General features: G+C 40.3%; 1 protein-coding gene and 1 long non-coding RNA gene across 3 annotated transcripts in view; one reads left to right on the forward strand and one right to left on the reverse strand.

Annotated features, from left to right (window-relative positions):
- Positions 1-20876, reverse strand: part of LOC148686233 (uncharacterized) — a 36250-nt gene extending 15374 nt beyond the window's left edge. The window contains exons 1-2 of the long non-coding RNA XR_015948933.1: positions 20749-20876; positions 12145-12242 (exon numbers count right to left, since the gene is read on the reverse strand). This is a non-coding gene — a long non-coding RNA (uncharacterized LOC148686233). The remainder of the gene's footprint in view (positions 1-12144; positions 12243-20748) is intronic.
- The window catches only part of GRIK2 (glutamate ionotropic receptor kainate type subunit 2), a 442739-nt gene extending 419537 nt beyond the window's left edge, over positions 1-23202 (forward strand). Inside the window, exons 15-17 of one of the 2 annotated variants that reach the window (XM_088665995.1) lie at positions 2350-2600; positions 14239-14416; positions 20795-22524. In XM_088665995.1, coding sequence (XP_088522121.1) covers positions 2350-2600; positions 14239-14416; positions 20795-20808 — 443 coding nt within the window. In that variant the 3' untranslated portion in view covers positions 20809-22524. Of the gene's footprint in view, positions 1-2349; positions 2601-14238; positions 14417-20794 lie in introns of both variants that reach the window. The other variant, XM_088665996.1, reaches the window with a different exon arrangement.
- Positions 23203-24928: the final 1726 nt, after the last annotated feature.

Consider the following 24928-nt stretch of genomic DNA (forward strand, 5'->3'; position numbering starts at 1 on the left):
CTGTAAACTCTGAGGGAGGGGAGGGGTAGCTAATCCCCTAGGCACACTGGAGAACAATAGACCATGTGCTTACCAGGAAGTTCTAACTGAAAAAATCCTACTCAGTTCAAAATCACAATCCAAAGCAATCCTTCAAAAATACACAAAAATACGCAGTCCTGGGCCGTAATAACCCTTTATGGGAATGTTAGGGATGTGGATTAGGATATATTATTAGATAGATCCTATCCAAGCTTGTGTTAGCAAGCTTCCAATATCAGCAGAGTGACATTCCCCTTTTGTGCGCAGCAAAGCATGTGCGTTAGATTCGCTAGAATCTCTATAACAATATTACACTTTATAGTTCAATATTACACTTCCTGGCAAAGGTCCCCTTTGTCCCTCTTAAAAGAAATACACAACACAGTGTTTATAAAATAAGATAGAGTTTACTTACAGTTTCATCCTGAGTTACAGCATAATCTCAGAAAGGCAGGCTTGCTTAGAAAAGTTACAAGTATATATACATCTAGAGACTACTTAGTAAAGTAAGACTCCATTTGGTCTCACTCTTGGCTGCAGGCCTAGAGTGAGAACCATGCTAACTGGAGATTCTCTGGAGATGTGTCCTCATCGAGGGAGGAAGTAGCTAAGAGAGAGAGTGATTGCAGGCTAGGGCTTTTGTCTAATCCAACTCATTTGCATGTCTGAGGGAACAGGAACTGACCTGTAGTCAGGTGTCCCTCCAGGTGAGTTCCTGTTAGTGGACACTCTAGGAACTGTTGTGACTTGTCTGCCCCAGTGTTCCATCCCACAAATTCCGGCTTGGGATTCATCTAGTCCAGCCTTTCACATGATGAATTCTGCATATAAGTTAAATAAGCAGGGAGACAATATACAACCTTGTCGTACTCCTTTCCCAATTTTGAACCACTCAGTTGTTCCATATCCAGTTCTAACTGTAGCTTCTTGTCCCACTGAGGACACTGAGGTACGCCGGCTACCTCAGCCAATAACGCGAGATGAGTGCCACAACCCCAGAGTCGGTCACGACTGGACCTAATGGTCAGGGGTCCCTTTACCTTTACCTTCATGAGGCATGACATTCTTTTTACACATTACTGGGTGGTTGAGGCTCTGGATTAGAGCTTCTATCACCTGTTCTCCTACAAGTTTATTGGTAAAGAATGCCATTCCTATATCACATGTCAAGAAGAGAAAGAAACAGTGGGTAGCAATATTTATATGAAAGTGAAAGTATTACGTAGGCAAGTTTCAAATCTATATACTCAAGTCTTGAAATGGTCACATTTATGTAGCCAAAACAACACCCATGCATGAGAGAGTTTTCAGCAGATTAAAAGGAATGTGTATGTGTGAGAGAGAGCCACAGCCAAATTTTGTGGCCCATCGGCCACAAAAAACTGATTCACTTTTGAGAGGGGGCAGAAATGGGAAACTGTATAAAAATGGAAAGGTTTTATCTGGTACAGGAGGAGGGAGAGGCACATAAATATAAAAAAAGGGGGAATGATAAAATTTCAGTGTCTAAATAGGCAGTTTCCTGGTTCAAACTGTGAACTTATCTTTCAATGTCCCCATATACAGAAGTTCATCCATTATTTGTGGGCGGGCCCCAGGCCCCCCCTGGTAAACCAGCCTATTGCAGGCCAAATCGTCTTCATGCCACCGCCGGGCCAATGGCAGCAGGGGTTAGTGGGCATTCCCCTGGGCACGGAACCAACTGACCAATTGCAACCCTTGGTTGCAATTGCAGCCCAGGGGAAGTTTAAATGCAACCCCATGTGTTGTCCAGTTATTTGCACTTTAGGGAGCAGGGTGGTCACGGGGCCTCAGTATGCAAGTGAGAGCTCTGAATAGAAACCAGTGCAGAAATCCTAGAGTTTAACGCAGCTGGTATTGGGCATTATTGTTGCCATCCTATCTCACTTGCCCCCTAAACCCTCACAAGGACCAAGCATACTCAGTGGTGACTGAGTGCTGACTGTGGAGGGTGTTTTAGGGGATGGGGGTGAAATAGAGTGGAGCCCACCCTGTGGAACACCCATCAGATGTCAAATAAATTAACAATTATGTGACTTTTAGAAGACATCTTAAGGCCGCCCTGTTTAGGGAAGCTTTTCATATCTGATGAATTATTGTATTTTAATGTTTTGTTGGAAGCCACCCAGAGTGGCTGGGGAATTATTATTATTATTATTATTATTATTATTATTATTATTATTATTATTATAATTAGCAGAAGCATTCCCCACAGCAACATTTTGTCAGAGTGTCCCACTTATAACTATGAAACAGGATGAAGCCTTTGCGAGCGTGACTCATTAACCGGTGTGTTCCCTCTCGCAGGGTCCCCCTACAGAGACAAAATCACCATCGCAATTCTCCACCTGCAAGAAGAAGGCAAGCTCCACATGATGAAGGAGAAGTGGTGGCGAGGCAACGGTTGCCCGGAAGAGGAGAGCAAAGATGCAAGTGCCCTTGGAGTACAAAACATTGGTGGCATCTTCATCGTATTGGCAGCAGGATTGGTTCTCTCCGTCTTTGTGGCAGTGGGGGAGTTTTTGTACAAATCCAAAAAAAATGCCCAGTTGGAAAAGGTAAATATTGTCCTTTTCGCCATTAATTCTACCATGATGATGTACTCGTAGCCCTCTGGGCAACCAACTGAAAAGCCATTCTGATGTCTTTAATAGTCTAGCACACATCATTGAAGTTCATAGTGAATGAGCACTGGAGCTGTCATCTTTATACAACTTTTAATTTGTCTTCAATATTTTTAATTGTAGCCAGCTTTCAGGACAAGTGACTATTTCTCCTCTTATTCAAGCTTGAAAAAAGACACCTTTTTGCTCCTGGAAGTTCACTGCAGTTAATTTTATGGATGAAGAAGAAAGCGAAATCTGTAATGGGAAACAATTAACCTTCTACAGATAGATCTGGGTTTTAAGTGGCACAACCTTCTTTCAGTCCAAAGTCAGAAGTCTAGAAAATTTCTTTCTATATGTCCTTTCTGGAAGATGTTTACTCTTGAAACGTATGCTGGTAGCATCTGGAAAAGCATTTAGATCACTATATGAAGGATTTACTACTGATTATGATTTTATACCTTGTAACTTGGACACATTCCAGTTTTAAAACTCAGAATGTTGAACCTACTCTATACTGGATCGACAAGTGGATGGATGACCACTTTTTGAAACATAAGCATCCATATAATTTATGTTTTAATAATATTTATGTGTATATATGTAATATATAAATCTGAGCTAAATTATGTCATCTGTTTTTATGCCTTACTTTGAATATACATTTTTACAACTTGGAGAAAATATGTCATGCATACAGTACTTGAGGAGCTTGTGACTTCTTTACATTCCTATTTTTATTACCGTTACTTTTATTCCAATTGGTAGTAAATCCAAGAACCGTATGTGTGTAGATTTTTACCCCTTTTTCAGATGCTATGGATAATATACATAACTAATTTTAATAGTTTTGGGACTTCTGAATTTGCACTGATATAGGGTGCTTCCAGATGGCAGTGTATTGTGAAATCGGTGTTGCTCATGCATGCAAGTTTTTGTTTTTGTTTTGGTAGAATCCAGACAATGACATCAGAATGCCTGCCCACCCTATCTTTTTCCCCTTTACATTTGATTCAGATGTCTGCTTCCTGCAGAAAATCTAATAAGTAAAAATAATTTGCTATATGGAAATATAAATAGTAAGAAATATAATAATAATAATAATAATAATAATAATAATAATAATAATAATAATACCCCACCCATCTGGCTGCCTTACAAACTTCCCAATACAGGGCTAACTTCAGATGTCTTCTAAAAGCTATGTAGTTCTTTCTCTTTGACATCTGGAGGGAGGATGTTCCACAGGGATGGACCCACTACCAAGAAGTCAAGGCTGTTTTAGGGAGCTGATTACAGTGGTGCCCTTGGTTCCCAAACACCTTGGCTCCCAAACACCTTGGCTCCCAAACACTGAAAACCCGGAAGTAAGTGTTCCAGTTTTCAAACGTTTTTCAGAAGCCTAACGTTTGATGTGGCAGTCGGCTATTGTTTCCGGGGCGCCTGCACCAATCAGAAGCTACACCTTGATTTTTGAACATTTCGGAAGTCAAACAGACTTCCGGAACGGATTAAGTTTGAGAACCAAGGTACCGCTGTAGTATTATTTTTTTGTGGGGAGGAGGTTATTTATCACATGGGTGGGGTTGTTTCAGTGGGTGGTATTTAATGCACAATATACCCATGTTGTTTCCAACAATCAAGGGTCCCTTGCTCCACTCATTACCGCATGGGGAAGGCATGTTTGAATTTCAATAACCATTAGGGAGGGCTGCTAGGTCATGGTCTTCACACAGTAGATGCGGGTGAATTACCTCAGAGACTGTTATCATGCAGCATACATTGGGGTGATGATAATATTACATTGGAATGAGAATAATAAATTATTGATTAATACTAATTAATAATAATTAGCAATAATATAATGCAGAGGACATTTTAAAAACCTCTTAACACTTTTGTGTAAGACTTGGTCAGGTAAACATTATTATTATTATTATTAACCCCCTCCCCTCAAAAACCCCTCATCTTCCTCATTGTGAAGTGTGATAAATAAGGCTGGTAACATTTATTCTTGCACATTTCCTGGATTTTTTTGTTAAGGTGCATGCACACAATATGAATACATCTGTTCATGCCCAGAACAGGAATAACAAGGCAATGGAGAGTAGGAGATTATGTATTTAGGGGAAAGGGGATACCTCCAGATATATTCTATCAAACTCCACTCACTGGTCTGGATGGCAAGTAGCAGGCTAACCATACATACCTATGACTGAAAAAATGAGAATGTGTGGTTACAGTGTGGTGCAGGTTTGAGCCCCGTATGGGACAGCTGCATATTCCTGCATGGTAGGGTCCCTTCCAACTCTATATGATTCCATGCCAGAGAGACACAAATGGATTTGAGCAACCTGTTCATGATGTAAAGTCCCAATCTGGAAGCACCCATAGAGTAACCTCCATCCTGACCACATTTATTTGTGACGTAACCCTGCTAATTTCACTGGCACAAGTAAATGTGTGTAGGATCCGGCCCAATTTACTTTCAGCATTAATGCATATCTTATTTTTAAAAATATATATATAATGTATTGTTAGAGGAATTTTTGATGTTAAACCTTAAGACTGGGTGAGGTCACAAGTTCCTTATGGATTATTTGAACATGTATGTGTTTCATTAAACTGTGCTTTAGTAAGAATTTATTAAGTAAAAATTCAGCTCCTCTCTAATCATGTAGGATGATTAATTCTGTCAAGCTAATTTTGCAGCTTTCCTTTTAATCACTGAGACCAATTTCTTATTTTAGAAAATGACTGCTCATTTTAAATAATTGATGTACATCACAATGGCTTTATCCATTTTTTAAAAGAAAAATTAATGTGTCAGATATGAGTGGCAGCATGTTTTGTATCAGTTGGTCTGTATTTTCTTAAAAACAAACAAACTTTAATTTATATATAAAGTTGGATCATTTTTATTGTGAGTTTTGTACTCCTAATGAAATTGCATTTTAAATGGCTTAGATGCATCTGACTTGACATTTTGAAACATTTTGTGAACAGGATGATTTCTGGATGCATCCAAAAAAGTATACAAAGTTGGAAAATTGCAGCCTCTTGCAGTGGTTTAATTTTACAAATCAGTTCAGACATTGTACTAAAATTTCGCTTGTATTGTTTGAGCATCTCTGATATTAGGCACCTTGGTGAATTCTTTCCTCTGTTTTTGTTACACCCAGATGTGGATGTTTGAATTATTCTGCATGGAGATTAGTGGTGTGAGCATGTGGTTGTGAGAATGGGGAATTCTACCTGGACTATTGGCTTCCACTTTATTCAAATTCCATGAGTGACACATGGCATATCCATTTCAGCCTTGTCATTTCATCAGTGGAGACTGTGCTTTGATCATGCCTGAGTACTTTTAGCCACAGACTGCTTCTCGCACAGTGGCAGCCAATGAAGAGAGATCAAAGCTGGCTCCATGTGGTGGCTTAAATATTATGTGCATTGGCTTGTCCTACAGATCAGCTTCCAGAACATAATTATTACTTGATACTGTAGTGTTCTCTACTTGGGACTTGAAGACTGTCTAGAAACTGCATCATGTTTCCACGAGGTTCTACTGGCCATGACCTTCCCAGACCCCAGTAAGTGAGGAAAACAAGAGGGGTAAGGGTCCACCTTGACTGATCCAAACATCTTGTCCACATCCTTGAGCCTTAGTAACTGAAACTCATTGAATACGACAGGACTAGACAGTCTTATGGGCACCCCATTAGATTTATCAAACAATATTCTGAAAGCATATCCATTTGACAAGCCAGTACACACAAATATTTCTCTGTCTTGGTCACCACGTGGAATCAGTTTCAAAGACAGGAATTATGAATGGAGTTGTAAATGTTAATACTTTGCATCTACCACTTCACTGACCCTTTCTTGATTCTCAAGATTTTTGCCATCAGTGTAACACTAGCTCTCAATGGCTTATCATGTGAGTGAAACAGTCATCACTACAAGTCAGGTTTATGCATCTATAAACTTTCCCCTTCAAGATGTAAGTTGACTGGGTTTGCCCTATCAGAAATATGACAACTTGTCATTTTGCAAGTAGATGCATGAATTAAGCCTAGGAAACAGGCAAACATGTCATCAGTGTTTGCAGTTCTCCAAGCTCCAGAGCATCCTAATATTTTTTGCTACCAACAGAAGGGGAGCTGGGGAACATGGAATGAGAGGGTCTTGCACTTATTGGTGGCCAAAGGAACCAACAATAGGAAAGCTATTTTGCATTTTCACAAAGGCCTTTAACAGCCTACTTCAGGCGGTACTACATTCCATTCATGCTACCATAGGTTTCTGATTTGCACTAGTATTGGCCACTACAGGTGTGAAATGTACAAGTGTTGTTGCCATGGATGAGATTATTGTGATTAGTTTGTGGAATACCGCCTTTCCTTTAAATCATGATTATTGTATGGCAACAATGCCAATATGTTTGCCAAATATGACATGATGTGCAACTGCACATTTCAAACAAGTCAGTAATCTTATGAAGGATATGACATGAATTTACTTTCCCCCGATCTGGTGCTTGTATTGTTTGTGTGCTCTAAAATATCTGTCTATCCATCTATGGTCCTCTGTCACTTTATTCTGTTCTGGAGAGTCTTATGTGCTGGCACAGAGGACCAGACCAGCAATCTATAGGATACTTTTTGTGCTCTGCTATACCATTACAAAACATCATTAATGAGAAGTTGTAGGCAAATAGTCTGGCTCAGGAAGTAAACACATATGCATGATAAGATTTAATAAGTGGCAGCTAAATCGTTATATTTTTATTTATTGTATCAGGTTTTATTGAAGGAAGGAAAATCATGGGGGGAAATACATATTTGGGGTGAGAAACACAGTCAGACATCAGTGTGAACACTTTAGATGTTCATTTTGACAACAGCTTTCTTTAGACAGCAAGGAATGTCTATTTTAATGCTTTTTTTAAAAAAAGAAAAGACAAGCCTAACTTGATCAGAGAGAACCTGCCAACCTGTGACATAGTTTCTAGGTTGTTTGTTTGAAAAGTTTCAGCAGGGTCTTATTTCACTGTGAGATCAGTGCAAACACTCAGATCTGATAAAGACTGAATTCTGATATAAGTTGTACTCAAAACAACCTTGATCAGTGCTTCAATTAGGGGGGCTAGAGGGGGCTGAAGGTCCTTATTATTTTTGAACATTTATCTTTCACTTTTTCCCATCATGATACCCAAGGGGACAAACACATGGAGCCCAGGCAGTCACATATCCATGCACTAACCAGACCTACTTAACTTCAGCAATGTGCTAACTTTGTGTGCCTTCAGACTGTATCCTGGAAATATGTCCTTGTCTTTTGTGCTGCCCTGTAGTTACTATTTTTAGAAATCTGTAGGGTCTTTCAAATTTAGTTGGGGGAGTTAGTGGGTGGGACTTTAGGATTTAATTAAACCCCCTTACCTTTCCCTCATAATTCCCTGATCGAAGAAGGTATAGCAAATGAGCAGAATATCCTTTCTGAAGATATGGTCTGGTTATGATACCAATATCCCTGGAATGTAGCTGCAGTCTACTCTGGTGGAAAGGGATCCCTACAAAAACTGCTTTCCTAGCAGATCTCTAGTTCAGGATTCTAGCATTTAATGGCATCAGAACAGTAATAGCAGAAGATTTTACTGTGATTTAAAACAAACAAACATAGGACATAGGTGCCAACTCCCTGGGGCCCTGGGTGTCCAAGCACCCACAGAATTCCCCATGAGAAGGCTAGGCACCCACAAATTATGGTGTCAGGGCCATGCAAGCTACATGGCACCCATGGTTGTGGGGCCAAGCTGGCACTCTTACCTATGGACTATGTCTACAGTTGAGGAAAACTTGAATGTATTTGTTATATACCATGAAACAAAGGGTGCTTAAGTGCTAAATGTTCTTCAGGTAAGAGCTGTACACAAACCTATGGGTTGACAGAATGAAAATCAACTTGGCAAATGTATGGTTTGAAGCAGAACATGCAAGAAAAGAGGAGAATGAATAAACATGAAATGTCAAATGGGAATTTCTTAATTGGGTGTTTGATTTCTAATCTGTACTGGAAGTCAAGGGGTGGTGGCTTCCTTTGTGCTGTATTGCACACCTCCGACTGGAGGAACGGACCAGCAACCCAGACCCAGGCCAATGTCCTAAAAGATTTGGTTCATTCCCCCCTTTAAAAACAACAACAAGAGGCTACTCCTTCTCTTTACATTCCTTGCCAGCCTGCCTACCCCCAACCCCCATCCCATTGCTACTCACCTCCCCTTAGATCTCACCCAACATCCTTCCCCTGTGCACAATCGCCCAGCTCCTCACAGCTCCCCCACAACCTCCCTTCTATCGCGGTGTTCCTCCAGATGCTTCCTGTATCATTGCACCTGCCACACCACCACCAGGAAGAAGTCTGCATCTGCAGGCTTCCTTTTGGTGGTGGTAGTTTGGTGGCAGTGACAGGGGGAAAGTAGAAAGGCCTGCTTGGGTCACCTGTCTTCCTGCTCACTTGCTCCTACCACACATGCATTTGTCAGCATGATGACAAACAAGTGCAAATACAGTATATAGAGAAAAGAAGCCCAACATTTTCTTCTTGCCTTATCATTTATAATGCAAACACATAATTATGTAATCTTCTTGGAGACACGTTATTAGGCAGACATTTGTTTTCTAAGACAACCTTGGCAATAAGTGCAGAGCCATTTGCATTTTATAATTGCTTCTGTTAGCAAACAACCCGTTCCTTGGTTGTAACATTATGTTGGCACTTAGAGGCCATTGACTAAGCAATTTGAGAAACCAAACCCACGTTAAACAATTACCAATCTGTTTATTGTTAATATAACTGATTTGATGTGGTGTAGATTAATGCCTACATAGCGCACATACAACTGCATGACAAAGAAGTGGATGCCAGACTTTTAACACAGAGAGCCAGTGTGGTGCTTTGTGTTTGACAAGGAGAGCGGTGCTCAAATTTCTACACAGCTATGAAATGAAGGGGTTACCTTGGGTTAAGGACCCCTGACAGTTAAGTCCAGTCGCAGACAACTATGGGGTTGCGGCGCTCATCTCGCTTTACTGGCCAAGGGAACTGGCGTCTGTCCACAGACAGCTTCCAGGTCATGTGGCCATCATGACTAAGCCGCTTCTGGTGAACCAGAGCAGCACACGGAAACGCTTTTACCTTCCCGCCAGAGTGGTACCGATTCATCTACTTGCACTTTGATGTGCTTTCAAACTGCTAGGTGGGCAGGAGCTGGGACCGAGCAATGGGAGCTCACCCCGTCATGAGGATTCGAACCGCTGACCTTCTGATTTGCGAGCCCTAGGCTCTGTGGTTTAGACCACATCCCCACCTGCTTACCTTACCTTGGGTTAGACATTCTCTAATAATCAAGGCTACTTTGCAAGGGAAACATGCCCAATGCTTTGAGCTCCTTGAAGGAGGACAGGATAAAATCATAATAATAGATAAAATACCAGACTTAATATCAGCAGTGGTTTGTCAGGTGCTAGCATCCAGGCAGGTGGATCACTGTTGCTTGCCAGGAATGAGAGGAGGAGCAAAGCAACAGGGAGGAGCTCAGCACTCATGGAGCCAATCCAGCATTCCTATCAGTGTATTTGCACTGCCCTGCTCTCTCTGTTATCCTCTTCCTTGCAGTAAGCAGCAGCAGCCTAGTTCCCTAACTAGTGTAGCAGTTCAACCCCACCCTGCAACCTGCTTTTCAAATATTGAAACCATGCTTTCTCGGCCTTAAAAAAGACCACAAAACCTACTAACCCACAGATTTGATTTTTATTTTTATTTTACTATCTAGCCTGCTAAGTCACATATAAGGTTAGACGGGTATGTCAGTTCTGGTTTCTCTTAGCTTCTTATTTTACGAACAAAAATTAAACAGCATTCCAGTACCTATTCCTCAGAATATACATATATTTGTATGCTGTTTTGGCTAAAACACACATTTTGGCAAGCTATGTCCCCTAGTATAATTATAATGCATTTTTGCAACTTGTTTTCAATAATATATGCATTTTTACACACACTTTCCCCTAAAATACACATTTACTTTTTGGTTGATGAACTGCATCACCAAATTTGAAGAAGTGCAAATTTCAAAGGATAGGCGAGTCTCTGTCTGCATATTGTTTGGGGAATTGCAAATTAAGTTTACACTAAAATGCAAACTGAACTGAATTTTTCCCCTCATTCCTGTCCGTAGCCATATCTATGTTAGACAGTGGCACACTGCCTGAAGAAGATTTTAAAAATTCTCTTTCCCAATTACAAATGCTTCTCAGCTTGGTTGCCTCAGAGTAATTCTTTCTTGCTACGTGTGGGCACGTGAGGGTTAGTATGAGACTAGGCTATAATATCCTTTTATTCATGTAATATAGATTTATCCAGGCAGAAGTTCACATTTGGACACCTAGCTTGAACTGTCCTGGACTGAACCTAGCCTGAACAGATGATCTGCTTTCTGTGCCCATTGAGTAGCATGTTAAAAACATACAGCAAAATACAAAGAGCAGATCCTGAGGCCCAAATTAACTTACACAGGGAGGGGTGTGTGAGATGCTGAGCAAACAGACGGTACTAAAGGCAAAGTTCTAGGCGTTTCTGACAAATTAAAACTTGAGAAATCACTAAGTCCAAGTTGGCATACATCTGAGAGTGCTTAAAGAACTCAAATGGTAGATTACCTTGAGTCCCTGTCAGACAAAAGGATGAGGTAGTATATTACTACTACTGTACTACTACTACTACTACAACAAAAATGTAAATATGGCTCTAAGATCAGCTTCCATACCAGAAAGTGACCAACATAAAGCAATTTAAAAAGAGGGATACAGATGGAATCTAGCAAATTACAGGCCAGTTAGCTTAAATTTGTTGCTGGAAAATTGACAAAAAGCATTTTCAAAGATAGAATTATGAAGCATATAAAAGAGTAAGTCTTGCTGAAGCAGAACCAGAATGGCTTCTTCAATGGTAAGTCATGTTTCATTAACCTTTCAGAGATCTGTGGGAGTATCAACAAGCATCTAGATAGAGGTGAGCCTGGTGACATTGGACTTCCAAAAAACTTCAACAATGTTCCTCATTAAGGACTCCTGAGAAAGCTTAGCAGTCATGGAGTAAGAAGAGAGATCCTCTGATGGATCATTAACAGGTTAAGAAAAGGAAAGGAAAGAACAGTCTATTCTCCCAATGCAGAGATGTAAAAAGTGGGTTCCCCTGAGAATTAGTATTGGGACCTGTGCTTTTAAACTTCTTCATAATTTATCTAGAATTGAGTAAGCAGTGGAATAATCAGGTTTGCTGATAATACCAAATTATTCAGGTAGAATAAAGGGGATTGTGGGCGCGCCAAAATGATCTCTCCAAACTGGGTGAATGGGCAGTAAAATGGCAAATGCAGTGTAAACAACTGTAAAGTGATGCACATTGAGTGAAAAATCCTAATTTCACTTACGCTTGTGGAGTCTGAACTGGTGATAGCTGACCAGGAATGAGACCTTAAGGTTGTAGCAGATAGATTGATGCAGGTGATGTTGACACAGTTTGTGGCAGCTGTGAAATAAAGGCAAATTCCATGTTAGGGATCATTAGAAAAGGAATTGAAAATAAACTGCTGAGATCATAATGCTTGTTGTGACCAAACTCTGGGAGCACCGTGTACTGATTCTCATGCTGGAATTCTGGGAGTTCCAGCTTTTGGTTTCTTGTCCTTATTAGTAAAAGTATATTGAAGAATGGAACTAGGAAAAAATTGCAGCAAAGTCTGCTTCTCATTCATTTCATATTTCAGGAAAGTTATTTCTGAATAAGAATAATTATTTTATACTGCAGTTCAGAAAATCCACTCAATATATGTATGAGCAAGAGCATTGTTCCTAGTCAAGAGCATGAAGTCCTTTAAATCTTAGATTCTCAGGCATATAAATAGGGACAACCTTAGGCTAGCTGCCATTTCCCCCATCTGTAACATGATGGTACTGTTAAAATCTTCTGAGATATAGTACATGAAGGGTTTTGAGCTATACAAATGCCAAGGATTGTTATTGTTCCCATTGTAACTATCAGTACTGAACTAACTGCTTGCTCTGTGGTGTCTGATAAATAAACCAAATTGTATTCTTTTAAACCTCCTGGGGACTCACTTCAGCTTAATGTACTGTCTCCTGTCTCAGATATGACTACATTCTCTGCAGCTGCAAAGAAAGAAGTTGCTTACTGTTGTTCTGAGAACAGAATTGGGTGCTACATTGTCTTACAGCAATCTGTTTAGCAAGTGTACCACAAACGAAGTTAAAAACATAAATTACTGTCACTCTTGTGCATACAGTAGTACATACTGTACTACTGCCCTTCTGCCTGGTTCCTTAGCGTGGTTTTTCCAATGGTGTGCCGAGCAACTGTTTATAAAGGCATGATTGATAAAGAGTCAGTTCTCAACACAAAATGAGGAAAGATTCTATAAAGCACCCTTGATTTATATTATCAACCTAATCTATAACATACATGAGAAAACTCCATCATGGATTTAGGAAGTATGACCCCTATTTATATAGCATTGCAATTTAGCATTCATAAATAGACTGCTGATAAATGCTGTAAAATACCAATATTTTGCAGGCAGCATAGGAGCTTTTAACCCTAGCACAAGATATGCTTCTCCATTTCATTAGGGACACAGAAAGAGCCAAGCATTAAAAAAATTACGTATGTGCAGAATTGCCCCTCTACTGGAGTGAATGGGGAGCTTATGCTTATGCAGAGCTAAATATTGCCGAAGAGCTTCTTAAATGAAGTAGGATTTCCCAAGAAAGGTTTTTACATTGGGTTTTTTTTTTTTTACGTTTCTCAGCACATTGTAGCATTACATTTCAAAAGAGAATGCCTCTGTCCAACACAGTCCATAAATGTCTATGAATTTCTCAACATCACTCCCCTAAATTAGCAAAATATTAAGCTCAGTAGTAGCACTATAAATTGTCACACTACACATCTAAAGATACAAAAGACTTTAACCTTTACAGGCGTGTCTCATATTCTCAGTCTTGCTTTAAATGGGGATAAAACATGGCCCGTTGAGTGAACTGGAATCTTTTCTTAGATGTGCACCTTGAAGCAGACAGACAATTGTTTTTACACTGTCCCGTTATTTATTACTCTGCCACCACATGCATCTAGCTACATTTTCATAATGGCTTTATGGTTGCCCTTGTGGAATGTGAAAGACTTTGGCACTTTCCTGTGATAAAATACTCTACCCATCATTAATGCAGCCAGGAGCACACTTGAGAATATGGAAGAACTTCAGAGATGGGGGAGAGAGAAAAAAGTTTAATCCAGAACCTAAGAAAACTGCCATAACCACCACATCGTCTTTTACTTGTTCAGTCTAATCTCCATCTTTTCTGGATAGACCTGCATGTATGGCCCTGGAAGCATTAGTATCCTCATCACTCTGCTTTGTCAAGAAAGAGAGAGAGAAAAAGATGGGCTGTGTGTCTTCTACCTACTGATGCACCACAGCCCAAACTGTTTCATTATCTTCCCCCAGTGGCCTCACATACATGTTGAAAGGAGAGATGACAGAATGAAACCTTGTGGAATCCCGCATGAAAGAGAGACCACGGGGCAGGTGAGCAATTGCCCAATATCATCCTCTGAGATCTCTCTGAGGGGGAAGAATGGAACTCCACAAGTGCAGTCCCACCAACCCCAACCTAGATCTACAGGTGAGTCAGCTAAGGTCTTCAGTTGATCAAAAGTTGTCCAGCAGTGACAAATCCTTGTGCATCAGTCAGTAAGAAGATCTTTCCAACTAATGGCATCAATTTAGCTGCCTTGCACTCTAATGTTGACATCAGAAGACGCCAGGTATATCCAAAATTTCCTTGCCACAGCTTTCCTCCTCACATATAAAACTGTTAGTAAAAGAAAGACAGAGACTGGAAACTGGCAGACCAGAAGATTAATGTACATACAGTAGTTCTCTAGGCATTGGTCTAGTATCTTCCAGTGGAGGATATGTGGTACCTTATTCTTCTTTGCAAAGCTTTGGCAGGGTGTAGGAAAAAGGGCCCCAAAACATTCTGGAATATCCAATGATAGCTTAGAAAATGTCCCTGAAGGTCATGAGCCGATGATCCACAATCACATTAAAACACAATTAGAAAGTTATCTGAACTAGTCAGGAATCAATCTCCTGTTAAATCTTCTTGGTAAAGATCATTGCAGCTTCCCCAGGTTGTCAACCATCTGCAGGCCTGAACATTGTGGCATTGCTGTAGGAGAACTATTGTGTTGTGGAGGTGGGTTTCTTCCGTTGATATTATATGGATTAAGAGGGTAGTCAATTTTCTCAATTACTTTGCCTCACTGTATAGTCAATTTCAAGGGGGTAAGAAAAGCCTTAAGTGAAAATAGTTGTATAATTTTTGAAACGCCCCAAAGAGTATCAGCTCATATCCCATGAAGATTTGTTGGTTCATTGTTAGAGTTGGAATAGAAAGTGGTGTCTTTGATTGTTTAGAAATTTAGGGTGGGTCAATCTATGCAACACATTATTTGGCTCTCAGATATGCTCTTTCAGTGCTTCTAATTCCCATATTTGGTAAATTCTTTAGAATATCTGTCAGATCACCTGACATTATGAAAATGGGCATCAGTGATCTAAAACATAAATGCAGCTGATACAGATACAGTAGTTATCAAACGTACAAAGTCCTACAAAGCAGAACTAATTTTTGGCACTCGCACTTTCCAAGTTTTTCCTTACATTCCATGCTTCATATCAGAGATGGTATATCTTCTATTTAAATATTGCCTTAGGGTCCATTTCTACCTTTGGGTTTAAAGACCTAGACTGACAGCTCCAAACTATCTCTCCCTATTAAATATCCTTGGGGAAATGGTATTTGGAAGTAGAAGCTGATTAGAAAGGAGGCTGAGGCCAGGACTGTACATCTATTCCCAGTCAACTTGGGGGGGGGGAGGAAGGAAGATGAAAAGCACTTTGATTGACGTGTCCTGGTAGATGTTAGAACATTGACCCATAACATCAGCTATAAGCTGCAGGATTACTGCCATTACTGTGTTAAGAAATTTTAACAAGGCTTCAAATAATATCTGACATGCAAGGCTGGAGGTAATGAACTTCTGAACAAATCCTGTAGATTCATACTAGATTTTGACAGTCAATTTTGTGTGAACTCCATCAAAGTAAAGAGGAGACAGATGTTAAACAGAGCAAACAATTGGAATATGTTTCTCTAAGAAAACCAGAGGGGGGGAAATAATAGCAGGCCAATTCAGAATTAAAGCAAGAGACAGAGAAGCGTACGAATTCCTTGCTAGGTTCCCCTCTTTTATGTAATATCTACTAGGCAAGATATATGTTTTGTTAATTTTCTTTGTAAGTGAATGTTGAACCAGAAATACTACTTCATTATATAAACAAAATGCACAAATATCTTAATGACGTTTATCGTATAGAAGGCACAATAGGAACCATTGAGGTGGCATCTAACACTTGCAATATTAAATAGAATATAGTTGGTAAAGCATTTTAAATGATGGAAATGTGCCACTGGAGATGCACAGTTACTGGTGGGAATGCCCAATCACACCTAATCATTGGAGGCAAAATTGTATAGATATTTAATAATGAATTTGCAAGGAAACATAAATAGGATTATATTCATTTTTTAAATTTAGAAGTATGAGGTATAAGCCCTCTAAAATATACACACACACTACAAATATTTGTCCATATGAAACTCTCCACTTTTTCAGCTGTAGATATTAACCCATGAAGTGACTCGTGGAATGTGTAGATTGGGTGCATACACAGTTGCGGTGCATGCCACCACTTCGCTTCCCCGTTTACTCAGCGTGAGAGACGTGTAAAAACCATTGTATGTGTGTACCAGCTAGGTGGGCATCAGATCTCCTACATGTTAAAAAGCCGCTTGACAGAATAACATGATCCCTGCTGTGTGTACAGAGCTGCCAAGACACTGCAACGAATAGGGTAGACTACGTTTGCCAGAGGTGTCCAGTGTGCCAGAAAATCCAGTTCATTGGGCAGCAACTTGAGTACATTGTAAAGGGAGGGGAAACAATGAAAACTTGACACCTAATCTATATGAATCGCCAACGCGCTTGGCTGGAATGGAAGGAAGGACATGGAGTCAAGGGTTACGGAGTTGCAGTAACAAGTGAAAGGGAATAGTAATGTGAGATGGGCAACTCTCCCATCAGTCTGACCGATGATCCTTCACCAATTGCAACATGCTTTATGTTACCCTACAGATGCGCATTTGTGCTGTTAGACCTGCCATGGCAAATGTCAAGATCCACCACCTTCCCCTTCTTTTAAATATTAGCCTTTTCTGGCTCAGCTGTCACCAGAGAAGTGGGAAGTGGCTGTAGCAGCCACTGTCACCTTTATGACCTCCCAGCATTGCTTGCCTGAGGGGCCAAAGGGAAGGATACTTTGGCACCTCCTGTGACTAGTCCCTTGTCACTGGCCTAGTTCAGTGTGCTGGCCTTGGATCTAAAAGATCCAAGCTAGGATCACACTGCTATTGGGGGATGTTTCCCCTTGCATGCTCTCAGGCAAGAAGTGTAAGCAGTCTCTCCCTTCCCTGATCTGCTCTGGCCCCTTCCTGCCCCTCCCTTTCAAGGACGCATGCCAGTAAGTAAAGATACTCTGTTCCAGCACCAGTGTGCCCTCTGTCTGCCACAGCTCAGTGGTAGAGCAGCTGCTTTTTGCATGCACAAGGTCCCAGGTTCATTCTCCAGATAGAACTGGAGGAAGACTCCCAGTCTCGAGAGGTACCAGTCACTGTGGACAATGCAGTCTGATATTCCTAAAACATTATCTTTAATGACATAGATTTCTCCATTTTCATAGAAGGCGTGGTTGTTATGGCTACTGTTGCCTGTGTAGAGATGTTAAAGAATTACAGATAGATGGAAACCACTTCCATATTTTTGTGTGTGTGTGTGTGTGTGTAGGGAGCTGAGCACCAGGCAAGCTGTGTGTGGGCTAAGGGTATGCATTGATATTGCTGATTAAAACTTTAGTGCAAGCTCCTTTATGCCGATTATAAATGAATGACTAATGCTTCATTTTACTGTAGCAATTTTAACATACTAATGGCCAAAGAATGTTAAAATTACTTGCTATCTGATTACATCTTGAGTGACTTTCAGGCAACATTTACTTTCTGGAAGCATTACAGGAAGCCAGTTGCTGTTTTATAGCACGTATCAAAATTCAATAAAGGTTGGTATTCTTGTAACCTCAATGTAGTATAGAAGGGTAGTAAAGGGCAAAAGGTTATTTCATCTAGACTAAATAGAAGGCAGGGTATTGTACATATTCACAAAGCTCAAGTTACAAACGGATTTCTGATGCTCTACCTGGCAACCTTTCGGAGTTATTCTAACAATAATGCAGTTTGAAAGGCAAATTGAAGTTGTCAAAAAAGATTTGATTACATTGTTAGACATCTTCTCCAAAAATAGTCTTAAGTTGCCTGTCTCATAAAATATTTCAGAAAATATTTTCTCATTCTCTATATTTCTGTGCTGAATATTAACCATAATGTGGTGTGTGGGTTTTTTTTTTTATAAAGAAATTCCATTCTGTAGATAGGCAAAATCAGTTAATGGAAGGTAAAATGGAGACTCTGCTTTGTAATTGTCAGCTTCTGGCTTTCGATCTATGAAAATGGAAAACCTCTCAAACCTGTGCCTAGAAATCATGGGGCAACTGGAAAACTGCTTGGACCCACACTTTCTAGGTGCAGCTCAAGTGAAGTGTGGAAGTGTGCATGAATGTTTGCATGTAGTTCAACGCTGCCATAGGGAAACTGAACTGGCTCAGAGGAACAGCACTGGGGGAAGGCATGTTTAACCTTTTCCTCCTGTGCTATTTCTTGGTGGGGCTGTCACTTCTGCACCCAATCCATTATTGCCCTGAGGAAGAAAACATATAGGCACCATACAGTTACCTACATGCTTTCTTCTGCAGGTAAACATTGTGGCTTCCAATAGATCTACATCAAAACTAGCTTGAGGGAAGGACTAAACTACCCTCTGATTCTGGACTCGAGCGTCCTGAACTCTCATAATATTCTCTAGTTTGCCAGAGCAGTTTGCTGCTTGCATGGGGTCATGTCATGGGTCGTGTCACTCACCTCGGGGTCGGTCTCAAGATATACATCCCCTAAGAGCTGGGGAAGATAAAGGTCGACCTGCATGATACCAGCTACTTCTTGCCAATCATGATTTTATTTGTCAAATTAAAGGAAGTTACTTATAATCACTCCCTGGCCAGCTCAAAAGTACAGTAAGTATAACAACAACAACAACAACAACAACAACAACAACAACAACAACAACAACAACAACAACAACAACTGCACACCTATGATAATTTCATCAAAATCTTCCTGCCCTTTGGTAATTTTAGAATGTAGTTTCTTTTCTCATTAATTGATGGAGAATAGTTGAAAGGAAGAAATTTTTGGCAGAGCACTAAAGTAAGGTATGAGATTCTTCAGAGCATTGGACTGTGCTAATGTATTATAAACCTGCTTGTCTGACAACAGGACTTGAGTGTATTCTGAGATCACAGAGGTTCATACCCTTCAGCCCCAACAAAAGGGACCAGTTCAAGCATTACAGGTTTTTCAGGTGCATTCGTAAGGTAACTCCAGGTGGTGTACACCTGAAAATGTAAAGGATGAGTGTGTCAAGCACATATGTTTTTCACTTTGCTTGTCATGAGCTGTGATGAGCTGCAGGTCCCTCAGTCCCTTTGCTCAGTGGCAAATTCCAAAACTAGCTGTGCCTAATGTGTGAAGGGATCTTGGACAGAATGGAATTAGCTGCTCATGTCATTTTGTACTTAGAGCTCTAGGTCAGCAGTTTGGGATACAGAAATAGGGAAAATACATCATTGTTACTGCTCTGCAAGGACGCTTCCAGCAACCCACACCAGATATGAACTGTCTGACATAGGTGTGTCTTATTGCTTCATTCTCAGTCTTAAGTTGGCTCACTTCCTTTATAAACAAATACCTTAGTATTTTAAATCAAACGAATTCAGCACAAAATACTGTTGCATATTGTAATTTGTCCTTTGCAAGTGTGATGACCATCTCCTGCACCACTGCATCTATGTTCAACTGTAGTTTCTTGTTACTATTGTTTACTATGAACTTAACTCCACTTGACATGGAATTAACATTGTGACTTAGAAATTGATTAAGAATAAATGGATGTTATTTTGAAAATGCAAAGCAGCATAATTTGAGAGCATTTCTCGAAGAGCAAATGAGGCTAACGTGTGTGCTCAGTGCTTCATGATTCTTGCAATATCGGTTGATGAGATGCTTTCACTGCAGGGTAGGAGTGGCACACTGAGAGATCCCTTGTACATTTCAAACACAATATTTTAAATAAAATAATTCAGCTGTGATTCATTCAGTCATCACATCATTAAGTCATCAAGTGAGCTACATGCATGTATGAATGATCTATTCTGACATAACTTTTTTTTAATGCAGTGTTAATCATTAGACACTACTTGGAAAGGAAAGGGTTTTCAGTAAGCCAGAGCAGCTTGACACACACACACACACACACACACACACACACACTGTATGAGATGCATCTTTAAAAGATGACAATTTTGTTATGAGATTCTGGCAGCAGCATAGAAAACTTTTGTGGACTTGACAAGACCATATTAGCCGAGATTCTAGGTGATACGGCCAGATTTTTTCACTGGTCCATAGACTTGGGTTGTTAATGGAACAGAGAAGCCGATATTGCCAAGCCATGGACACACATGGGTGGTCTAAACTTCAGCTAAAAATAAGAATAACGGGCCTGCCTTTCAAGGTTTGTGGAAATTAATGGGGAGGGGGGGAATAGCAGACATCTTTCCAGTATTCCTCTCTCATTCATATGGTAAGAAGTCCTGAAGCACATTTTAATTTTGATATTGAAGTATCAATGCATTAATAACAACAATAATAATAATTCTTACTTTATTTCCACTTTTTTTTTTGTTCCTTTGCAAACTTCCCCTGTAGAGGTCCTTCTGTAGTGCCATGGTCGAGGAGCTGAGGATGTCTCTGAAGTGTCAACGTCGGTTAAAACACAAACCACAGGCTCCTGTTATTGTGAAAACAGAAGAAGTTATCAACATGCACACATTTAATGACAGAAGGTTGCCAGGTAAAGAAACCATGGCATAGAGCTGGGAGACCAAGCAACCCCAAGCACAAACTGATGTCTTTTCCCTTCCCCTTTTTATTTTTTCCCCCAAACCAACTTTTGCGAGAATGTTTCCTGTGGAAATATGCAAGCTGTTCAAAAATAAAATGAGTTACCTCATGCCGCTGTGTCTATGAACTAGAGACTCTGTGATCTAAGCAGGTGCAAAGGCCAGACTCGAATCACAAGTGTCACGGATCAACCAAGTTTATAAGGGGAGGGGAGGGGTGGGGGGTGGGTGAGCATTCCACCATTTGTCATGAGTTCCACCATTCCTTAATGAATGAAAGGTTCTGTTTGTTTTATGGCTGGCTACAAACGCAGCCGCAGTGAGAACTAGCAGGCTCCTTTTTGAAGTTCATCCGTCGCCAGGGGCTGGAGAAGGAATGAACAGCTAAAGAAACTAACTACCGGAGGATTCTGTGAAAAATAGTAACTCAGCGCACTAGCGGAGAGAAAAGGAGGCTGCTGTGTACTGCCAAGCACTGAAGATCTTATATTTGCTGGCCAGTGTCTACATGATGTTGTTCCAGCTAGCTGATACGAGCTTATTCAGTGGGAAAATCAATGCAACGAAAATGGAAACCTGGAAAGAGAAGAATGGGCAGATGATGCTTGACCTGTCTCTGTGACACTGACCTGAATAAAAACAAACTCTTAAGTCAAGCAGTAGAAAATTAAATAATTCACCTATACTGGAACTCTGTTGTGAGAGAACCCAAAGAAGGTGGGCTGTGCTTCAGATGATACACAAAGTTTCCCCCAGTTAAAAGGAAAGATGTATCTTATGATGCTTGTCTCTGAGCAATTTCTTCATTTCTTGCTTCACAGTTAAAGCAAAGACACAATGAAGGCGTGGGGTTTTCTTTCCCCCTTTCTTCTTTCTAAATGCCTAAGAGGGTTTGGAAAACTCATGTTCCTGCTTCGAATTGAACTCACTGGAGCCTGTGGAATTCTTGCTACTGGTGGAAATAGGATGGGTTGTCTAAAAATAATAATAATAAAAAGGACAGAATGTGGAGGACTTTGAAATGGACTGCATTTCTCAATACAGTCAACAGTGTTCAAATGAGCAAAACCCTTGAGCAATTTTTTCCCTCCCCCCAGAAAAGCAAGGGGAAAAAAATGTTCAGGTTTATTTGTGGAAATGCAAGATTTCTATGAAAATAGTTTTTGTATGGAAATTTTTTGTAATACTTTTTAAATCAACAATCTCAAGAACATGCGTTCCAGTCAGGGGTGTGGTGCCAAGAGCGACTGGTAGTGCGTTCGCACCACCAACGTTTGGTGAAAACTATTTTTATCAAGGTAAAATAAAAATAAAAGGGGGGAATCTTAGAAGAGAACTATTTTCAAGTTAGATAATATAAAATCTAGGTGCACTACCAATACCGCTTACTATACCACACCCCTGGTTTCCACTAGCCTGATAACATACTGTCATGAACTGATGTGTGTAAATGATGAAAGACACAGACCTCTTGACCACATTGTGATAACAGTTGAAGTGCACACAGTTTGCTGTTTGAATCCAATGCACAACATTAAAAACAAAAACAAAAAAAAATCACACACACATTTTAAAAAATTGTCAGTTTTTAGTTGTTTTCTGGGTAGGGTGGCTTGGGAATGCTGTGTGATTTGAGCAATGTGTGTGCGGTGCCATCGAAACTGGTACTTGTATTAGAATCTTGTTCTGCAAACATTCACTTCCCGTCCTTATTATAATCAAGAATGTTGGCATCCAAAAAAGTGTGTTCAGGATTGGGGCCTAGCTACCGCACAATGCTTTTGCTACTCTTCCTTTAAATACTTTTAAACAATTGGGTACTAGACTTTTGGGAATGAATACCAGTTGCACAATGTGTCCTGCGCAACTTTTGTTAATTTCAGTAAGACATACACAGGACAAGCACCTGATGATTACCCCCATAGCCTTTTCTTTCTTTTCTTTTTGAGGGGGGAGTGCAGTTACACCTATGCTAATGACATTTAAAGACACACAGATGTTTCAGCTGCCCTTATGGTGCTCAGTCAGATGTGATACCATCCTAATAATTTTAACTTAGTCTTATTGTAAATTTGTATCCTGAAAATAAAATGTATAATGTTGAGATATGTAGGGACACTTGCCTACACCCACAGTTTATAAATATAGCTTTTTATTCCAGAAAAAAAATATCATTTCTCTCTCTCTTTTCTTTTTTAAATAAACAGAATCCAAACACTGTTTTGTATAAACAATGAGTCATCTGTGGATAACATAAATTTTTGTGGATTCAAGGCACACTTGGCATTCAGAAGGTTTCTCTGTTAAAATGTTTCACGTTTCCATTGCAAAGTGCACATATCCCCAAACAAACCAGCCTCCTGAAATGAATGAGATCAATCTTGGTGCCTTGCCTTTCCAGCTGTTCCTTGTGTGGGCTTGAGAGCACTTGCATGAGCAAAAGCTCCATTGCCCTCAAGGTGCACATTCACTTCAAGTGAAAGGCAGGTAAGGCTGCCTGCTCCATTGACACAAATGGGGAGGTCTGAGAAATAGATTTGGATCAGAGCCATGGGTGTAATTTTCAAATCACTTACTTGTGGTCTGATTGTCAGTTCTAGGAAGATAGCTTCAACAAAGAAATGCCTAAAAGATTGTCACATCGGGAATTTACCATCTTTCAGGAGTCTGCCAATGCTCCCAGATGGCATTCACAAAAGACCTGGGATAAGGTCAAAGAGCTTCTCTCTGTGAATGAACTCTGCAAAGACTGGTGATATGTGCCATTTTCCCCCCATTGCTTGGGTAGGCACATCCACATCATTTTGTGTCCTTGTATCCTTTTCTGCTCTTTTAGTTGTAGTGGCCATTTTGTAATGCCACACAACCCACAGCAGCCATTTTGTGTCATGCCAAACCTCCATGGAGCCCATTTTGGGACTAGTGTCTGTGACACTTTCTCAAAAGTCCAGGGGCACCCATTGGCCCCAAACATTGACAATCCTTGATCTAGTTTATAATCCCCAGATTATTGCAGCAGAACACTGTGTGGAAATGTGTGGAACTGCCACAGAACCAGCACGGTCTCAACAATATCCTGCACGTTTGGCCTGTTTTAGCATGGTCAAACCAGAACTAATAGTTCCTATGTCTTAATTACGGTATCCTTTTCATGGTCAATACTAGGGTTGGAATGCAATATATTGCTAAGTAATTTGTTCTTCAGTGTTGCCCCATAGAACAATCTCTTCTCCCCCTACTACATTCTGTTGTGGGGTTTTTTTCTGACCCTCTAGAGTAGATCTGGAAGAGGTGAAGTGATACCCAGGACAAAGGGATTGCACCAGCTGGAGTTTGTTGAATCTAGCCCTACATGAGACTACATTTCTCATATGAAACTGATATGGGGAACTTCACCTTTTACCACAAGAAGTGACATGAAACAAATGTGTCTTGGTTGCAATTCCTGTCCTATCTCGCCCGTCCATAAAAAGTTGTGCTGAAATCCCACTGACATCAATGCGATTTAAATTAGTCATGATTTACTTGTGCCAGTGCTTTCAATTGGACTTGAGCCCACCTAACATTTTATGGATTACACCCTAAGTACTTAGCTTTGCAGTCACTAAGATGATTTGAAAGACTTTAAGAGTGTGTGCAGGAAATCTTCACTATCCTTGTCCCAGTCTCCGCCTTGCAGAGTATGTTTACTAGGATACCATTGTATCCTAGTTTTGGATTTGTTTTTGACATCAGCACCGCAGCACAGATCAGAAACTGGCCCAATATAACAATGAGTACAATCCTGCACTACACATTTAGGGAAGTTTAGGGAAGTTTTTAATGTTTAATGATGTATTGTGTTTTTAATATTCAGTTGTGAGCCGCCCAGAGTGGCTGGGGAAACCCAGCCAGGTGGGCGGGGTATAAATAATAAATTATGAATATTAATTATTATTAT

Source organism: Zootoca vivipara, chromosome 3 (genome assembly GCF_965207765.1).
Source record: "Zootoca vivipara chromosome 3, rZooViv2.hap1.1, whole genome shotgun sequence".
In the NCBI taxonomy this organism is placed as follows: Eukaryota; Metazoa; Chordata; class Lepidosauria; order Squamata; family Lacertidae; genus Zootoca; species Zootoca vivipara.